Here is a 20,853-nt window from a genome sequence, read left to right on the forward strand (position 1 = left end):
TCAGTGTGCTCACATGCATGGGGACCTCCACGACAGGGGTGTCGCGTGCAGCATTTTCCCAAATGGCGGAACGTGTAGCTTTTCTGCAGAAACAACATTTAACAGCTCAAGGGGTCCTAGTGTTTGGGTGAAAAATGCTGCCCCGGGGCCCTAGTTCAAGGGTCAGTCAGCTCAAGGCCCATGTCCTCCAAGACTCCTGGACACCACGTCCCCCTCATCTTGCCCCCGTCTGGCCTCCTCCCCCTCCTCCCAGCAGTCAGCCATGATAACCCTTGGAAGGTGGGGGGAGGGTATCCCGTCCCCTCATTGCTTCCTGGGCTGGGGGGGGGAGGGGGTCTGTCGAGATGTCAACCTTGTTTCCTAGGCCTTCAAGGGCAGTGCCCTGGTCCCGCCCTCAGCCCGAGGTTCAGAACATGCCATCTCTGGGTAGGGCGTGTGCACTTCGTTCTTGACACAAGCCAGTCAACCAGCAGCCACGCTGATGGACGGGCAACACTGCTGTGCTGACAACTAGGATTGACAAAGCCCCAGCTGCCCCGCAGGACATCAGCCTCACCTCCAGGCCCCACAGGCAGCATTCTGCTTCTCAGCCCGCCCGGTGCCCCTGCAGCCCCTCTGCCTGCAAGACGTTGCCCCGGCCCAATCCCCTGGTCAAGCCCACGCACGCTCCAAGACTCAGCTCCACACCAGCTCCCCCGGGCACTGCCTTCCCCGGGACGTCCCCGCGCAGGCTGACAGAGCACCCGGTACGTACCTGGGCCCTCACTTCTGACTGCTCACGCACCTGTTTCCCACCACACTGAGTCTGTTTAGGGTAAGGTGCTTAGGAAAGCGGCTGGCACGGACAAGTGCCCCGTGAGCATATGCTATAGTGCTCCTGTTGTCGTTGTTACCCTTGTGTCTCCGGTGCCCGGGACAACGCCTGGGCCAGGGCACATGCTCAGTGCACACCTGTCAGATGAGCTGCACAAAACCACCATCAGATCTGAGCCTCATGATAGGGGGGGCCAGTGGGGGTGGGGGCATGGGTTTACCAGGATTGTTCCCATTTTACCGACGAGGACACTTTGGCTCCAAGAAGTCTTGGCTCCTCGCCTTTGTTCCCCTTACCAAATTCAAAGTGCCTCCTAGAAGCAGGCAGGGGATTCTGTGTGTGGCACGTCCCTAGTGGACAGCCACATGGAACAAAAATAGCCCCATACTCTGTGCCGGGCATCATGGGGGGCCCATTTAAACCCCACGCAGCCTGGCACGTCAGGATGAGGACCCCATGCTGCAGAGAACAGAACCAATGCCCCGAGAGGGGTACCTGCTCCAGAGGGAGGTCACGAAAGCCCCAGCTCCCCTAGGACAGCCTCGCCCTCCGCAGGCTCTCCCGAGGGACGGCACGCTGACCCACTGGAGCGCTCAGGCAGGGGGTGGGAGAGGAGGCAGAGAGTTATAGGGAAGATGGCTGGGGGTGGGGCAGGGGAGAGAGCAGGGAGAGCGGGGCTGGAATGGGTGGGATGACAATGAAATGAGAGGGCCCAATGCTCCAGAAAAGAAAAAGAAAACTCAGACAAGGATGACAGCCACAGGACTCTGAACATTCACCTCTTGGATCGGATGTGGGCCTAGTGGGAGGGGGCGTGGGAGGCAGGCTGACCTCACAGCTCCCCCAGGCAGCAAAGGGCAGATCTCTCTCCCTCCTGGGGAACAGCTCCAGCTCTGCCTCTTCCGGGAGGCCCTCCTGACTTCTCCAGGCCTCAGCGACCTCTCCCCATCCCATGTGCCAACCCTGACCAGTTGCCTCCAGGCTCCATTTCTAGCCAGCATCACCATCAGCTTCGCCCTCTGTGTCGCCCAGTCTGGGTTTTCCACCCACTTCCGGGGTGCTCGGGGGTCTCCCCAGCACCCTAGGTTCTCATGAACTGTGTATGCAATGACACGGGAACATGTCCAGCCCCTTCTGGTCTGCCCCTAGACTGTCCCAGGGTTCCAGGCCCAAACAAACAGGATGCGGGTTCAGAGGAGGCAGCGGGAGCTGGGAATGACCATCTTTTGCTAAGCACCTCCAAGGTGCCTTGTACCTGATATGTAATTCCTTCATCCTCGCTGCCCCCTGACACTGGTACCAATAACAATTACCTCCATTTTTTGTTATGAAGAGAGAAGGCTCAGAGGGGCCCAAAGTCACCTGGCTAGTAGGTGCCAAGGCCAAGAATTGAACCCGAGACTTCCCGATGCCAAAATCTGTGCACTTCCTGCTACCACTTAGTCTCCCCCAGTGGTCCTCAAGGAGACCCAGCAGGCACAGCCGTGCCCTGCCCAGGAGCAGGCCTCAAGGTCAAGGGGGCCCTTAGTTTCTGTTTGGGGCCATCCACAAGTTTTAAAAATAGAAAGTGGTGATGGTGGCACAGCACTGTGAATATACTCCATGCCCATGAACTGCACACCTTAAAGTGGTGAAAACAGCAAATATTATGCTATCCAGCAGCTCCCCCTTATCCACAGGAAATATGTTCCAAGACCCACAGTGGATGCCCGACACCAGAGACGGCACCAAACCCCCGTATATACTATGTTTTTTCCTATACACACCTACCTGCAATAAATGTAATTTATAAATAAAGCACAGGAAGAGATTATCAATAACTAATAATAAATTGCAACAATTGTACCAATATGCTGTACGATACGCCGTACAAATAAAAGTTACGTGGACGTGGTCTTTCTCTCAGAACATCTCACTGTCCTGTACTCGGCCTGCCCATGATGACGTGTGGTGACAAAATGCGTCCATGACTGTGGGGGGGACGACCAGGCACTGTGACGTAGGTTAGGCTGCTACTGACCTTCTGATGATGCGTCAGAAAGAGGATCGTCTGTTTCTGGACTATAGCTGATGGTGGGTAACTGACACCGTGGAAATCAAAACTGCAGGTAAGGGGGAGCCGCTGTATGTATTTTACTACAGTCAAAATGAGAGTCCTGGGGGAAGCCCTGCTAGACACCCCCCACAGGAAAGCCTCCCTCCCTTGCTTCTTCCTGGGATTCGTCTCCACCTCCCGACCTCCCCCACTCAGACCCTCGCTCCCAGTCCTCGCCCTGGCTCTCCAGACTTCGGAGGCAATACAGCAGATGAGGCAGCATATTAAAATACCATCATTTTCTCTCTCTGCCTAAACCCCACACTGTCTTCAGCCTCACCCAGTTGTGCCCCTGACAGAGCTTCACTCGACCACCCCTGTGAGGGCTCCTGGAGCTCAGGCCGCTTCCAACTGGCCTTGAATCAAGACCAGGAAGAACACTGGCCCCTCAGAATCAGGACACCCGGGTCCCGATCCTGACTGGGGCGCTCGGGAGCTGGCTTTGCAACTCCAGCCACTTGACTGGCTTGGGTTTCCGGTTCTGTGACGAGAACCTGCTTCACCCAGCACCCCTCATACTCTTCCCCGGGAGCACCCCAATGTCAATGTAAAACAACGAGCTCCCCAGCCATGGGGGTACAGTCTGACCTGCCCACATGAAATGTGTCATCCAAGTCTTCTATTTTCACTCAAAAGTTCACGCAACCTTTGCAATTGATGACTTAAGAGCTCCTTGTCTAGTTTAATATAAAAACCTCTTTTTCCCCAGATTTGGTAGTAAAACTGGAAACCACGCTATGTTTCCATGGCATGGGGCATGGAAGGGCCGTTTTTGGCCCGGAGTCACGGGTTCCGCTGTCTGTCCCTTGCACACCTCTCCCAACTCCCTGCTAGTCTGGATGCTCCTAGAGGGCAGGTCTGGACCACCCGGCCATGGTGAGCACAAGAGGGACTCCGAAAAGACTTAGTATTGCGGGAGATGGTGAGTGCCACCTGCTGAAGAGCAGGGGGGACTGTGACAACATGTCTCTAACTTCTTCCTTCCCATCCTTCATGTCGTGCTCCTTCTTTCCTCCACCTGTCTCCTGGGGGGAGCTCGGACTGGTCAAGGACCCTTCAGGATGAGGTGGGGATAGAATGCGAAAATGCCGCCCAGGTTCCTGTCTGGGGTCCTTCTCCACCTTCTCCGTCACTCTCCCAGTTCACCTGCCCAGGTGAGGGCTGGTTGGCTGTTGTTCCCCTCCCCCCTCCCCACGGCTGCCTCTTAGCTCGGCTCCAGCCCAGCCCTGCCTCCCGGGCACCCCTGCCTGCGGCAGCCTCAGTATCTATCCCCTCAGCAGAAAGGAGTCCAGGAGGCACTGCCTCCCGAGCCCAGCTTCCATCCAGATCAGCCCGGCTCAGGCGGGACTTGCACCTGTGCCACAGTCTACCCAACCTGGTGTCCAAGAGCAGCTCCAGCGAGTTCCAACTAAACCAAGGCCGAGGCTCTGTCCAGCTACCTCTTTTGTCTCCCTCACCTGGACACACAGGCTCCCAAGCCAGGGGTAGTTGGGGACAGCCCTGTGGACCCAAGCCTTCCCCTCATCATGTCTCACCTTCCCCAGGGTTGGATTTCTCAACTCTGGTCACGAGGACCATGTCTGCTAGGTGGAGGTGGAGGCCTGGACAGGCCAGCCGCTCTTTCCAGGCCAGTCCATTCCAGCTCGCCTGCAGGGAATGCCCCCCCCACCCCCACCAGTCCGGGGAGCTCCACCCTCCGGCTTAAGGAACGCTACCAGGATCTCCAGTCCTGGGGGGAGGCATTCATCCATTCCTGCCCACAGAGTTTGGGGACGGGAGCAACTGCTCCAGGAGGCGGGTGCCTGGGGAACACGGGGAGGGGGTGGCACGGAGGCCCTGGCAGCTAGGGGAGCAGAGCCAAGGCGACACTGGCTGTGGGGGAGGGGCAGACTCGAGCGCGCCTCCGCCCCCTTCCCTCCCACTCTCAGCCCCAGACTGCGAGCAGCAGCTGTTCCAGAGCTTCCTGCCCTTCCTTGAGACAGGTGTTGGCCCAGTGCTCACTTCCTCCCAGCCTCTCCTCCACCCCCTCTCCACGTGGCAGGCTGGTGCTGAGTCAGCAGCCGCCACTTCCTGTCCCCGCCGCACCGCGGCTACCTGGGGGAGCGCTGAGCCCCGATGGGCCAGGCCACCCACTGGGTGACTTCCCGAGCGCTGTCTCCCCGGCCCGCGCTGGCTCGCCTGTGGGGGGGGGGGGGGGGGGGGGGAGGTTTCAAGGAAAGGATGCCTTAGGAAAGCACGGGAACTTCCCGCCCTGAGGCCGAACCAGGGCAGCTGCGCCGGCAAGCCGCCCCACCCTGAGCTCGGCCCGCGTCGGGTCGGCGTTCAGGGCCTCTGCGGGCCCCTGGCTGCCGTCCCGTGGCGCGGAGAGCCGGCCAGCGGAAGTGGCCTAGGAAGGTGGCACTAAGGAAAGGCAAAGAGTGATGCAAGTGAGTCTCATCTGGGGGAAATCCCAGTTTTTGAAGGCAGGAAGGGGCCATTCGGCCAATCATCTCCAGTAGCAGACAGCAAAGAGGGCACCGAGCAGTCGGACATGACCGACAGGTCACACCCTCGCTAATTGGCGGAGCCGGACCCCACGTCCGGGCTGTCCCCACTGCACTGTCCCGCCTGTCTGAGGACCACCACTAGGGAATGCCAGTCAGTGCCGCTACCCTGGCCTTTGGCTGACTTCTTGTTTTGTTTCATTTGCGTCACTTTCTGTGGCAAGTCCTTCCCCGTGAGACAGACACGATGGACCTATCATCCCCATTCGACTGACCGGCCAACTGAGGCCCAGTGGGGGAAGCTGACCTGCTCATGATCACAGGAGTTTGTGGCAGAAAAAAAGACCAGCACCCAGATCTCAGAAGTTTATGCAGACCTTCCTGCTTCCAAGCCCTCTCTTACCCGCCCTCCTCTCCACCTATTTGGACCTGTTGATGGAAGAGGCCGATGGTGAGCAGAGAGGCTTTGGAGCTGTCAGACCCATCCCGCTGACCTGGCTCACAGCAGCCCTCAACCCAGTGCCCTGTGAGTGCGTTGGACTCCACCAGCCCAAGTGCAGAGCCACCATTCGAGGGGAATATTGCGCAGCCATTAAAAGTGATGCTCATGGGGACAACATAGGAAAGCATGAAAAGGCTTGTGACGTGTGATGTAAAAAAATGGAGAATGCAGGAGTGTACGTTACTGTGTTTACAGCTCTCCGCAATATATACATGTATGTGTGCATGAACACGTGGAAGGAATTTCACTAACATGATTGGAGGGGGTGGACATCCAAAAGATTTCTTTTCCCTTTGGTCTATTTTCTAAACCTTCCAAAATGTCATTCCACTACTTCCATGATAGAACACAGATAGAAGTTGTTGAAACACCAAGCTCTTCCTCCTCACGTGGGTAAAGTCAACCTTTCCGCAAACGTGTGGAGGCAAGAATGCTGGCACTTGCCTGCCTTGGAGTCTCTCTTCTCAAAAACGGTGAAGTTTGATGAAAACCATTCAAACTGAGACATCGGGGCACAGCGGGGCACAGCTCCCCAGGGGTCTGTGTCGTAAGGGAGGCTATGGAGAGAATGGCCTACTGACTAAAGATGCGTGCATATAACCGAAGAAGGGGGTTTCAAGACTGCAGAGAGAGGGTTTTGAGGAGTTGCCATGTAAACATGAGGAATTTTTATTGAAGTGAATTTCCTAACCGCGCTGGGTACAGAAGTCTTAAATCACAGGACACTGTCACAGTCCCCTTTCCTCTGTCACTCTTGGCATCTCAAACTCACTGAACTCAGCTCTCCCTGAAACTGACTACTGCTCCCATCTCCCAGTTTGTCTTCATGGCCGTACACACTCCCAGGCACTTCACCCAGGCTCAGTTCTGCTCACTTCCTCTTATGGTAAGGCCCCTTGTGGGAACTGTCCTTCCCATCCCCCAGACCTTTGGTTTAGGCTTCCATCACCCCTGGAAGCCTGCCATGGCCTCCTCCCTGGCCTCGGCCCCTTGGCTCACCCTTCTGTCATCAGCTGCCAGAATGAGTTGTCGAAATACCACTCTCCCCAAAGAGCTCCCAATGGCTAAAGGAGCAAGTTCAAACTCTGCTGAAGCTTCCCGAGGCCTTCAAACACTGGCTTCAAAATATCTTCCAGACTTTCCTCCCACATTCTCCAGACCATGTGCTGCTTAACCCCTGGAGCTGTGCACTAGGGAGAAGCAGTGACAATGACCCCAGGGCCTCCTATGGCCATGCAAGGTGACAGACCTGCACACATACCCTTATACACATGCACACACGCATACACGTGCATACACACACACCCTTCCTCATAGGCACATCCTGGTCTTGCCAAATCAGCGGAGCCTCTTGGCCTTAGCCAAAGTCTCACTTCTACCTTACCCCAACCTGCAGCCCTTCTTCCTCTTCCTCCCTCCTGTATTTATACGACCCTTTGAGGCACATCTTAACCCCACTTCCTCAGCAAGGTCAGCTCTGAGACTTTATTTGATCCCTCACGAATAAATGCCTCCAGTTATGGGGGGTGGAGGGGCAACCATCTAGCGGACCCTAGGCACCTGCTGCGTGCCAGGTGCCTTTGAATAGTCTAGACATACCCTATCGGGTATGATGGTGGTCACTGTTTAGAGGATGCTCAGAGCAGCAGTCTAAGTTCACCCTTCCAGGTCAAGACTGAGCTAGGACTCAACCCCGGGACTGCTCCAGGCTCTTCCCACTTCGCCCAGTCAGGATGTTCTGCCATCACAGAACATCTGAGACAGCATCTCGTTTCCTAAGCATTCATCTCCCAGCCTCAGCATAAGCCTCAGGAGGGCAGACACCCAGGTCCTACATTGCTTTACTATCCCCCTTAGCTTGGTCCCAAGTAGGTATTCAATAAACGCTCAATAACTAAATGAACAAACAGGTGAGTGGATGAATGAATGAGTACATGAAGGCACAGGCATTGCAAGCGGCTGTGCTTCAGGGTTATGAACATTTGCTTTTAGTTCTCAAAGCATCCAGAAAATCTGATTCTCTCCAAAGCAAGCTCTCCCCATTACTCTCCCCCCAACTCTCTTGGAAATATAGTGGCTCATCCGTGGCCAAGCCGTACCGGAAACTAATAAAAACTCATTCACATTCATACAGTGTTAAGCCAGGAATTTTTAAAGAGCTATTTAGATCCATAGGAAAACAAAGGCACAAATGTCTGGCACATTTGTGCAAACAGTAGTCAGGTAGGATTGAGAGATCCAGAGTCATACTCTGAATTGGAGTCAAGGGCGTGTGTCTCCTGGCCAGGAAAGGGGTTTCACACTGCACTTGGGTCCAGCTCAGAGCTGCTGCTTCCCTCACTCAGGAAACCAGGAAACGAGTAAGTTTTCCAATGGGACACTTTAGGCTGCTTATTTAAAGATGGGAGAGATGTGGGGGGAAAGGATGGGACAGGAGGAGAGCAAACTGTAAAGTGAAGAAAAGAGGACCCAGGTGTCTGTCACCTGCATCTTAGAGCATCGAGACTCTTGATGGTTTTCCCCTAGTCTTGGGTGATGAATTATATTTGCTGGTTTATAGGTAACTATTATTTAAGAAAACTCATCAATTAAATGGTCCTTATCTGATGCTAGTTTCAAAAGAGTTCTTTTGTTTGAAAAGAAGACTGGTAAACAAGATCTGTGTTTCATCTCATTACAAAGTCTGTGCTGTAGGATCTAAGTAACAGATGGCTTTTCCAAAATCCTGGAGTCAAAAGTTATTAAAACGGATATGTGTCAGATGGTTGAGAGAGTAGATGTAAAGTACAATGGCTTTGTAATGATTGGATCATCCAGTCAGGGGAAAAGTCTTCTTCATCTGAATGTGTTTCTTCTGACAATCTGGGTGAAAATAGAGTATGCATTTGATCAATTGCTAAAGCATGACTTCCCACTAACCCCACTAGCTTTCTATATTATTACTAGGTTATGAGACCATCCTTGCAATGTATTGTTCAACAAATTCTGACACACATAATCTAGAGAAATAGAATCTTAGGGTTGGTTAACATCCATCTAATAAAAGCCACTGCTCTCTAGGACAAAAATGAGGGTCATCACCTGATTTGGGGTACTTTTACCATTGTTGAGGATGGGTTGGGGAATGGTTGATTTTGCTTTCTCAAACTAGGAACAAAATTAAAAGTTTCATGTAAGCCAAAATAAAAGAAGAAAAGGAAGGAGGAGGAGAAGCAAAAAAAGAAAACAAAAATCCTTGAAGGCCTGCATACTCTTCTTGTACCAACTACAGCATGAGCCTCTGCTGGGAACTTCCATGTGTGTCCATGTGTCACAGTAAATCAGCTCAGCTTTCCCACCCAGGCTGGGGAGAGCATGAGAACAAAGGCCCAGAGCAGAAAGGGCAGTAATGGGAGGAGAGGAGAGTCCTACCAACCCACAAAGAAGGCAAGGAAGCACTGTGGTCAGGCAGGGTGCACCTCCATGGGGAAGGAATGCCAGCAGAGGGGCAGAGGGACCCCAGGAGACAGCCCAGAGAAGGAAGGAGGAGGTACAGCCCAAGGAAGAGCGGCTCCAAAACGATGACCCTTTGTAGAAACCGTGAATTTCTTTAATGAACTGATTTCCTGGGTGTCTAAAATGCTTCATTTAGCAAGACTTCTTCTGGGCTGAAATTGAATAGGTGTAATTGACAAATGCTTGAATTTGGGTTCCACTCTGGGGGAAAAATACCTCTCCACTGGCTTCTCAAATGTAATTACGGAAAAAAGATACACGTTAAGGGCTTTTCTTCCAATTCAATTTGGGGGAAGTTTCCCTCCTGATCCGCACCCCACCTCCTACACACATGCGCGCGCACACACACACACACACACACACACAGCGACAATGGCAAGAGATCGGGCTTTCTTTCTCAAGAGAGGCAGTAGGGCCACAGATGAGGCAGCTGTCAGGGAACCAGGCTATAATCAGCTTTAACTGGCTTACAGCCTACAGAGGACACAGACCCTCTTATTTCTACGGTAACAGGTCAGGCTGCTGACCCTGGGATAAATGTGGGGGTGGTCTGGGTCGGTTTCTGTTGCCAACATCTTCCTTATGCAGGATCTCAATGAAAAACTTACACTGCAGGTCCCAAGAATTTAAAGATGCACATAGAAGAGGGTACTTTAAAATTCTAGACCATGGTTTCAACTGCATGTAACATGTTACCCCAGCATGATTTATAAGGACAGTAAATCAATGAGACAGTAAAAGGAAAAGTTAAAACACAACCAAAAATGGGTTTTTCAGGCAAGTCTGAAATGCTACAAGATTGCTAGTTAAGAACAGTATCCCTTTTCTCAACCTAAGTGTTATACCCCTCCCTCTTCCCCAGCATCACAAACTGAGTGCCATGTAACTTAGAAACTATGATGAAATGTGCAGGCTATTAGGTACACAGGTGGCCAAAGGCAGGGTCCCTACGCAGTTGAGCGTTTTGGTGTGGTAGGGCAGCTGACCCTTCCCATGGCCCCAGGTGTCTACTGTAAAAAGATACGGACTAGATCTGTACCACAAAAATAAATAAATAAATAAGAAAGAAAAAAAGAAAGGAAAGGAAAAAAACAAGGCATTCACTCGAATCTTACAATGGGAGGTGGGAGTGGTGGGTGGGTGAGGGTGGGGATAGAAAAGCAAGGGAAAAAATCTAAACAGCAGGATACGACAATAAATGGGAAAACAGCAAGAGAAAAAGCACACTAGGTTAATATAGGAAAACTAGTTCTTTATTGAGAGATTGTATATTAGTATTAGTGGATTCTGTGTGTAACAATGTCATCATGCACACGATACAAAAAAAAAAAAGGCTGGGCCCACCATGCTTCGGAAGGGCAACAGAACAAAAGCAGCGTACAATGAGCAGATGGCCGGGGCTACACGACCACAGTACGTTTCAGCAGGGTGACATCTCTAACCGAGCGCTGTACATTGTCAACTGGGGGATGTAAAAAAATACAGATCATGCTTTAGTTTTAGTACAAGAAAAGGTGAAAAAGATACACAACCAAAAGGATATTTGATACAGAAAAAATTACCCACAAAATAAGAACAAGAAGTAATTCAGCACAGCAGAACACGCTATCCCTGTTTAATGGAAAACCATTTTGCTGGGGATTCTTTTTTCTTCTTCATTTTGTTTTGTGGTTTTTTTTTTTTTTTTTCTCTTTCTTTTCAGATTGCCAAATGGCAATCTGGGGCAGCCACTTGGGACTTTATTTTGGAAGGGCCCTCGAAGTAGGGGCCTTATTCTTTCATTATTGCCGCTGTTTTGTTTCAGTTTTCAAGCAGGTCTGGCTGGTGAGGCAGCAGAAGGGAGCCGGCTGTTAAAGGGGCAGCTCTGAGGGCCAGGGCGGATGTCCAAAGATGCTCTTGACATTGTACAATTAAACAATTAAGACACCACGGCCCCGGCTCCCCCTTAAGCCAGGGACCTTGCTGCACCAAATTTTCAGAGGCTATGGAGTGGAAGCAACTGCCATTTCATCAAAGATTTTCAGAGATGTATAGATACACTCATTATTTTTGGCCTCCGACTAAATGTAATCTCTTCACTTATTCCTGGGTGTTGCCAAGAAGCTAGCTGATGGCCACCCAGATAAGCGGGAAATGGGGTGCTACAGCCTCCAAGCCAAGGCAAAAGGAATCCACTTAACAGGGATTTACAGTGCAATGTACTCAGCTAAACAAGATGAAGATACAAAAATGGTTATTTCTCTACATCTATTCTGAAATGGCCTACATCCTACACTACTACAATGGAAACTAAAAAGAACAGACTTAAGCTGGCAAGCTATCTAATAGTTTTACAAGAAGATTGTGGTGTAGGACCTTGTTGGGTTAAGCATTAGTATCCTCTATCAAAAGGTCATGAATTCTTATCTCATGGTGCTAAATTTTACCCACAGCCCCACTCACCCTCAGCCCTTGAATTTCCTGTGGGCGTGTTTGCCATGAAAGTAAACTTTGACTGATGGGCAGAATTTGTTTTGTTGGGGGTTTTTTTTTGGGGGGGGGGGGTGTATTAAAAATAAAATTTAAAGGCAGCTGAGCAATTTGAATTTCAAAATGTAAAATCGGCATCCTGCAATGGTATTTAGAGATCCGTGGTATTAATGAGGATGATAATGATTTAATCAGGATAATTATACTTTCAGGCTCAACATCCTTCTTAATCATTTTTGAATTTCTGCCTAGTGTAATGTTCCACACCCGCTTTAAGAGGAAATGCCAAGTAATAAGACATAATTGTGTGTTGGGGGAGGGGGTTGGCATTTCAAGGGAGATCTCGCCCAGCCCCCGCCCCACTCCTATTCCTCACACACCCACCCCACACCCCCTCCACCGGCCTGAGATAGGGATACTGCCGCTTAAATAGCAATGCCTTCCTCAGATGGAGACAGGAGATGGTTAAGAGGGGTGTCACAATACAGCTAAATGCGGAGGCAGAAGGGTCACAGCGCACACAGCAGCGAGTTGACCATTCACTGAGCTACACAATGAAGAAAAAAAAAGATTTGATAAATGCAGAATGTCATCATTCTATCATCACACAAAAAAACTGCGGTTCAAACAGGCCTAAGGGGGCCAACCTTGCCTTTTAGGTTCTGGGGAGAGGCGTGGGGCTGGGGACAGCTGGGCTGGAAGAAAGAGGGCTGGGCTTTCATTTTCTTGCCCAATCGGGCCCCTGGGGCGCACTAAAGCGCTGGCCCCGCGACCCCACCCCCTGCTCTGACTCGGTGGAGCGGCCCTGGTCGCAAAGGGAAGACATCATTCTGTGCGTGAGGAAGGGGGGAGGAGGGAGGGCCTTAGCCAGCAGGGATTTAAGCAGACTTGGAGTGGGAGAGGGTAGCAGAAACATTTCCAAGAAGAGAAATGTGAGTCCAGAGGCAGAATACAAAAAGAAAAAAAAAAAAAAATGAATCTAAATGCATCCCGGATTTGCTTTGGGAGGTGGGAATTTTTGATTAAAAGAAAATGGAAGAAATGTAGGGGGGGGGAGAAGAGGGGGAAACCAAGCTATTGTTGGAGCAGAATGTAAGGGAAAGGGGATGTGGGGAAGGGGACCGTGCAAACACACCCCATATATCACAGTTAAAAACAAAGCCGGCGCCGGCCTGCTGCTTTGTCAACGCCCGCCCGGGGCAAAGGCCTGGCGTGGAGGCAGCTTTCCACCTCATCCTCACACACAGCGCGACACCCAAGGGCCGGGCACCCCGCTCCGGCCGGGACCAGGGGTGCACGGCAGGGCACGTCTGACTCCTAAGCGCGCACACACTTACACACACGCTCACATACACACACACACCCAAGCATACTGAACCCATAAATGCAACTGTCATACAAAGACAATGGTGGGGGTTGGGGGGGATAGCACAAGGGAGATGCAAAAAAGGGTTACAGGGGAGAAAAGGATGGGACGGGACGGGAAATCATGCAAGTGCCCACCAGACGGTGGGGGCTGGGGCACGGGATAGGGCAGATGCCAGATCCCAGCTAACCAGCCTTCGGTATCAATGACCAAAGAGATAAAGAAATACAAACACAACACAAAAACATATATGCCTCAACACACACACACACACACACACACACACACACACACACCAGAAAACCAAGTATGCTTGCACACACACACACACACACACACACACGCACACAGTCATGTACCTCTCGCCTTCTTTCGATCATACAGGGCTAGGTATTAGGGAAGGGGCTGTGATTTGGGGGAACCGCGTCCGCCGCAAAGAATAAAAAATGGGGCTGGGGAGGGAGGGACCCAAATTCGCCAAACCCTAACTTCACTACAAAAGCTCCCACGAGGGCGGCCACCCCCACACTGGGGGTCCCCCAAAAGGGAGAGGGGAGAAGCCACCGCTCGCCCTGCGTCCCCGCGGGTGTGCCCTGAGCCCCCGGCCGCCCGCGGCGCCCGCCCCCGCCCCGCTGCCTGCGGCGATCCACGCTCCGAAGCGGACCCCGAAAGGAAAAAGCGATACCTCTGTTTCGCACAGAGCCAAACACTGGAAGCACGAGATAGCCGACGTGGACCAGGACCATCCTGGCTCCTCGCGCGGCGGCGGCGGCGGCGGCGGCGGCGGCGGCTGCGCGCGGGCCCTTTGTGGCGCGGCTCCGGGGCGCGGGCGCGGGCGGCGGCGGGGCTGCGGGAGCCGCCGGGGCGGGAGGCGGAGCGCGGGGCGCGGGCGGCGGTGGGGCGGCGGCTGGCGGGGAGACAGATGGCCCATGGAAAGGCTCCCTTCCCGGCCCCTCTCGACATTCAAAGGCGCTGGGGCCGCAGCTGCCGCCACACAAAGGCGCGCGCAGCCAATGGGAGCGGAGCGCAGCGCGGCGCGGCCTCGCCGGAACCGCGGGGGACAGCGGGGACCGCGGGCGCGCGGGTGGCGGGGGGAGGGAGGGGTGACGGCTGCGAGGGCGCGGGCGGCCAATCGCGTAGGCCCGCGGCCGGGCGCGGGGAGGGGTGGGGGGAAGGTCAGCCCCGCGGGGCGCGTGGAGCCTGGCGCGGGTCCCTGGCCGCCCGCAGGCCCGAGCGCGCGCGTGAAGCGCCCTGCACACAGACACGGGCGGCGTGCACACGGAACGTGCACACACCGAGGGGGACGTGCACCCAGACATGTGGAAGTGCGTTCGTGCGTGCGGAGAGAAAGGCACGAGCGCACCAAGTGCACACGACCCGGAGGTCCTTGCACACCGCGCACAGGTCACTCGGGGACGTGCGCATGGGGGCTGGCGCACGTGCAGAGCCTGACTGCGGGCACAAGTGAAGGTGGAAAGCGAGCAAGCAGCAGCACACAGGACCCAGGCACCGACACACAGACATGCACACACCGAAAGCCTTGTTAAGGCAGGACACGTGCCAAGAGCACATTCCCAAAGACACACAGAGGGGACACACAATGCAGACATGTACACTCCCAGGCTCCCTGCCCGTGGCAACGCTTTGTTGCTTTGGCAGAGCACAAAGCTCACAATAATTATTTGCTGAATTGAAATCCACTCATAACACTGAAGTATGTGCACGCCAAAAACCCAGAGCCACCTGGCCACCATTCACCCTGCTCTGACACAGGCACAAGCAGCCATGTGCACAGACACGCCCACTTCCTCAGCCGGCGGGGAGGAGGGAGGGGGATGGCACACATGACATCAAGGCTAGGAGGCTCCTCAGATTTACACGTGGAGGCACAGCTGGAGTGTCACGTGTGGCCTGTGGCCGGCCTGCCAGGTACAAGCAAGACAGAAGTGAAGAGCCTTCACCCCACAGCCCTGATGTCAGGTGCACTGCTAAGACTGTGTCCATGCACGCTCAGCCCGCGGGCTGTGAAAGTTCCCCGCACAACCCTCAGACCAAGCTCTTAGCCCACACCAAGGCCAGAGTGTGCCCAGAGCCCATCCACAGGCACCAAGGTGGAAGACGTTTCCTACATTGGGACTTGTCTTCAAATCCCAATGGCTCCTTTATTTAACGAGTCTGGTAAAAAAAAAAAAAAAAAAAAAAAAATTTACATGGTAAAATCATAGTATACGGAGCTAAAAGGAATCTAATACAACCCAAACTTCCCCCATTTTAGAGACAACGCAAAAGAAGATCATTCATTGAACACATGATAAGCTTGTGTCCGGGCATAGGGAGGCCATGCAGGATCCCTTGATATTCCAACCCTTGCGGGCAGCGGGGCCTCAGGCAAGTAAAGGCAGTCACCCAAAAGCCTGCTAGGGGCTGAGATGGAACTTAGCATAGGGTGCTGGGTAAGGGGACACCTAGGGGGCGCACCTAGCCCAGTGCGAGAAGCGGGGTGGGGGCAATTGGCTTGACTCCAGGAAAGTGACTTCTGAGACAAAGCATGAAGAGTGGCAGGGGTGAGGCGAGGCAAAGAAGGAGACAGTAAAGGGAAAACCATGGCCTGGCTTTGCCAAGACAACTACCATGTTCCCGGTGGCAGCAGTAGGGCGGGATCCCAGGACATACTGTTCTCTCCCTCCCAAGCACATATATCCCTCCGACTTCTTCCCCACCAAGCACCTGTGGCTGCCCCACAGGGGCGAACTGGGGGAGGACATCTCCCGCCAGGCCCAAGCCCCCCTCTGGAAGGTCATTTCAACAAGCTTCTGCCACCAGCTCTTTCCTGTTTTCATAATCTGTCAAATAAACACAATGCCACCACTAATAAAAATTCTTGAAAAAATGAGAAGACCTGGGACACCTGGGTGGCTCAGTTGGTTAAGCAACTGACTTTGGCTCAGGTCGTGATCTCACTGTTGGTGGGTTCAAGCCCCGCGTCAGGCTCTGTGCTGACAGCTCAGAGCCTGGAGCCTGTTTGGGATTCTGTGTCTCCCTCACTCTCTGCCCCTCCCCACTCATGCTCTGTCTCTGTCTCTGTCTCTCTCAAAAATAAATAAAACATTTTTTAAAACATTTTTTTTAAATGAGAAGACCTTAACAAACACTTAACTACTAGAATTTTTCTCCTGTTCCATTTCAGGCTTTGCCAATATGCATATAGACCAGATTTGTCATCATAATCTACATATTTTTTATTCTGCATTTTAATCTTAACATTTTATCAGAGACATTTCCCCATCCTTCGACATAATTATCTTCATAATTTTCATTTTAAATGTTTTCATAGTATCCAACAAGTGAAGGTACTGTGAAATTAATCATACTCTACTCTTGGGCATGTAATTCACTCCCACTTTTCCCTTATTGGAGATCACACGATAAACTTCATGCCTATAGCTTGTTGCTTTTGTTAAACTGTAAGCTTAGAGCAAACTTCTAGGGTTGGCATTCTTGAGTTGACAAATATGGAAAAACTTTATGGCTCTTGCCATACATGGCTTATGAAAAGATTAAACTCACAGTTAGTACTCCCAGCAGTATATAGCGTCCCAATTTCTCTGCAACCTTCCTTGCTTGAGTAGCTCTTCTTTTTTTTTTTTAATCCTACTTTATACCAGAGCAGCTCACAAAGGCTGATGACTACCCGACCTGCCCTCGACAGCGGGGGGTGTTGGGCTACAAACTCTGAAACCGGATTGCCTGGCTTCACATGCTGGCTCTTGGACAAGTTCCTTAACTTCTCTAGGCCTTGGTTTCAGTATCTGTAAAATGGGTGTGATTATAGTTCCTCATGGGGTTAATGTGAAGATCAAGAGACCTCTGCACTCGTGCAGTACATACAATGGTGGTGGCAATTCAGCTCTTCGTTCTTGCCCCTTTACTTCTCCGTCTCCCCTTGCCCACTACCCTTTGTCCTCCTGTCACTATTTATTTTTGCCTAAAGCATTTAGCGTAAATTATACTGTAACACGGAACATTCATCAGACAAAAGCAAACATCCAGGAATAGACCAAGAATGATACCATGACATGGAATATCCATCAGACAAAGCGGAAATCATGAGTCCAATTACAAGCTGCACCTTTCTTACTCAAACATCAGAGAAACATGACAAACAGATGCCCACATTCACCAATATGCCCACATGCACACAGACGTGAGCCTCCTGCTAAGAAGGAAGTATTTCGCATTACGAGAAGGGGTTTCATTTTGAATGAAACCTTGGGTGTTTACCATTCCGCAGCCTCAATGCAACCATCTGTCCAATGGGAATAATAATAACCCCTGTCAGACTACCTTAAAGGTTTACTGTGAGGATCAAATGAGCAGAGAGCCGTGGAGCCACGGCTAAATTCTAGAAGCATAGAACACAGAAAATTCTAGAAGCATAAAATAGTGGTATCTCCAAGAATGAAATTTGATTATTATTTTGCCCATCTCCTTGTCTCATGGATAAGGAAACTGAGGCTCAGAAATGGGGTTATGAACGAGGGCACCACCATTCCTGGATGAGTCAGAACGAGGATCCTTGTTTCCTGGCACATAGCCTAGTATTGCTGCCACTTCCCACTGGTTCTCCATCACACCAGGATGGCTGTCTTCCACTCTTCCTCGCATTAGTTAATGTCCACAGGATACAATAAAGCAGATTCCTGAGAAGAGGAATATTTGTGGAAACATTTCATTCATCGGGGTTTATCTTTATGTGTGCTTCCTGCCCCCTGCCAAGGTCAAAACCTAGAGCATGTTTGCAGGCTTAGCATGTAACATTCAGGAAGAAATACTTAAAAACTGAAAGGTGAAGAAATATTTTAAAAATGAAATCTGTAATTCCTGATCCAAACTAGAGAAACATCACCCTATAAGGTAGAAATAGCACTGTCACCTTGAACCTTGGCTCATGCTTTGAATCCTCACTCTCTTTTGTCTCCACCTTGGCTACCTGCAGAAGGGGTTCTACAGAGCTTCTTGATTCTGGGGCCCAGACGCATCTGTTTTGAGAATTACTCCTTTGGAGCCCAACATTAGATCTGGGTTATGACCTCCACTGCCCTTTAGTCAACAAACGGAAACAAACCTAGCACATCAGCCACGTCGACATCCACAGTTTTCCAAAACAGACGACAGAATTCCTGTTCATCTCCAGGTTGGGTTGGCATCAGGTAGACACAGCTTTCAAAATCTGTGCGAAACAGGTGGACTTCAGTAGACGCCCCCTCCACGACTGGCGTCACAACAGCCTCTGTGCTGAACGTGGCGGGGTTCTAGATGCAGCCTGCCACAGGAAGAGGCACGGCCCAGGGCGCTGACGGTCACTGGGGAGTCAGGGCATAACCGCAAGAAAATAAAAAGGGATCCAAGAGAAGCTGCCCCAAACCAGGGATGATGGTGAGTCGGGCAGAAGTCAAGATGGGCTTGAGCACTCAAGAAGTCCTTCAGGACAGAGCAGGGTAGGAGAGGACCCTCAAGGGTGGGGTCATTTGCAACAAGCTAAGAAAAAGGAGGGAGGTAAAACATGAACCAAGGCCCAGAAGCAAACAGAGGAGAAGAGAGAGAAGGAGCTGGAGGGGTGGAAGAGAGAGTAGGAAGGGGAAAAAAGGGAGGAGGAGAGTGGAGAGAGGGAAGAAGAAGGGGGAGGAGAGGGAGGAGAAGGAAAGGCAGCAGCAGCAGCAGCAGCTTGGGAAAAGTGAGGCTACAGGAGACAGCTCTGTGCTCTGCACTGACCTGGGACACGGGGTGGATGGAGCAGGCAGGAGAGGACTGCTGACCCATGTATGCCACGCACACGCACTGACCAGGGCTCCAGGTGCCAGGAGTTGGCCGAAATCCTCAAACAAAGATGGACCAAAAGGAAACGAAGAAGGACCCGGGGTCCATGATCCCCGTCTCCATTGTAATAGGGAAATTATCTGAGCCCCTGCCTGTCCAGGCTGGCAGTGAGGTGGGGTCCTGTGGCTACATCCTGGGGAAAGGCATGGAAGCAGGAATTTTGTGGGATGGCCTTCTTAGAAAATAGAGCTGTTTTGGGAGGATGTCAGGAAATCGTTTAAAACAAACAAACAAACAAATAAACAACTGGTAAATAGAATCAAGCATGTATCCTGCCTTTCCTCTATGAACTCTATTTCAGGTTAATGAAATATTTGATGAGGGGAAGTTTCTCTTTATAGAAGTATTGGCTAATAAATGAAGAAGAAATGAGATGATGAGAATATCATTGTAATGAAATAATAGTTCTAGGCAATGGCCATTAATAGCTGTTAGTGTCTCCAAAAGAGAGACAGTGCGAGGTGACATGTGTCCTAATAGAACAGCCAGCCACCTCTGAAGTGGTCTTTCCAGAAAAATGGAACCTGAACCTAATGAGACTTCTTGATCTTAATTCCCAATTGATTGGAAGCACAGGAAATAGAAACATATTAAAAGATACCATGGGATACAACGAGCAGAGTCTAAATTGTGGAAATGCTACAGGACAAACCAGCCGTGTTTCTCACAAATGAATGGATTATAAGGGGGAGAAAAAGAGACAGAGGGGCAACCTATAGAGACAGAAGAGATATATCAATCAAATGCAACATTTAGACTTTTGTGAAACATGATTAGAACAAAAAAAATAATTGGGGAAATGCAGACAATGGATATAAAGATATTAATTTTTTCAGATGAGATCATGGTATTGTGGTTATGTTTACACAAAGTGTCCTTGTATTTCCAAATGCTTTGCAGATGATATTAACTGATGTCTGGGGGCTCAGTTGGTAGAACATGCCAGTCTTGATCTTGGGGTTATAAGTTTAAGCTCCACGTTGGGTGTAGAGATTACTTTTAATTAATTAATTTATTTATTAATTAATTTATTTATTTATGGAAGGAAAGAAGGAAGGAAGAAATAAAGAAAAGAAGGAAGGAAGGAAGGAAGGAAGAAAGGTAGAGAGGAAGAAAGGAAGAGTGGAAGGTTCTTACCTCTTGGTGGGGGAGGAGTATAGGTGAAACCAGAATGGCACTGAGTTGATAATTTTTGAAACTGAATGATAGATATGTGGGGATTCATTCTATTATTCTCTCTACTTTTCTTTATGTGATGGTTAATTTTGTGTGTCAACCTGACTGATCTAAGGGATGCCCAGAGAGCTGGGGAGACATGATTTCTGGGTGTGCCTGTGAGGGTGACTCTGGAAGAGATAAGCATTTGAATTGGTGAATTGAGTAAAGGACTTTCTGTTACCAGTGTGGGTGGGTCTCACCCAAGGCACTGAGGGCCTCCATAGAACAAGAGGGTGGAGAAAGGGTGGGATTTGCTGTCTTTAAGTGGAACGTCCAACTTCTCTTGCCCTCAGACATAAATGCTCCTCATTCCCGGGCCTTCAGACTTCCACTGGGACCTGTACCATTGGCTCCCCTGGTTGTCAGGCCTTGGGTTTGGACTGGAACTTTCACCACCGGATTTCCTTGCTCTGCAGCTTGCAGACAGCAGATCGTGGGACATCTCAGTCTCAATAACCATGGAAGCCAAACTCTTATAATAAATCTCCTTCTTTGTATCTATATATATCCTATTGGTTCCGTGTCTCTGGAGAA

At 51.1% G+C, this 20,853-nt stretch overlaps 1 protein-coding gene across 1 annotated transcript in view; it reads right to left on the reverse strand.

Moving 5' to 3' along the window:
- ARK2C (arkadia (RNF111) C-terminal like ring finger ubiquitin ligase 2C) overlaps positions 1 to 20,853 on the reverse strand; it is a 151,623-nt gene that overhangs the window by 92,725 nt on the left and 38,045 nt on the right. Inside the window, exons 4-6 of the mRNA XM_058692206.1 lie at positions 18,997 to 19,100; positions 18,350 to 18,454; positions 13,910 to 17,924 (exon numbers count right to left, since the gene is read on the reverse strand). Of these exons, the coding sequence (XP_058548189.1) occupies positions 13,910 to 14,978 (1,069 nt within the window). The 5' untranslated portion in view covers positions 14,979 to 17,924; positions 18,350 to 18,454; positions 18,997 to 19,100. The remainder of the gene's footprint in view (positions 1 to 13,909; positions 17,925 to 18,349; positions 18,455 to 18,996; positions 19,101 to 20,853) is intronic.

The sequence above is a fragment of the Neofelis nebulosa genome, chromosome 11, assembly GCF_028018385.1.
Source record: "Neofelis nebulosa isolate mNeoNeb1 chromosome 11, mNeoNeb1.pri, whole genome shotgun sequence".
NCBI classification, from domain to species: Eukaryota; Metazoa; Chordata; class Mammalia; order Carnivora; family Felidae; genus Neofelis; species Neofelis nebulosa.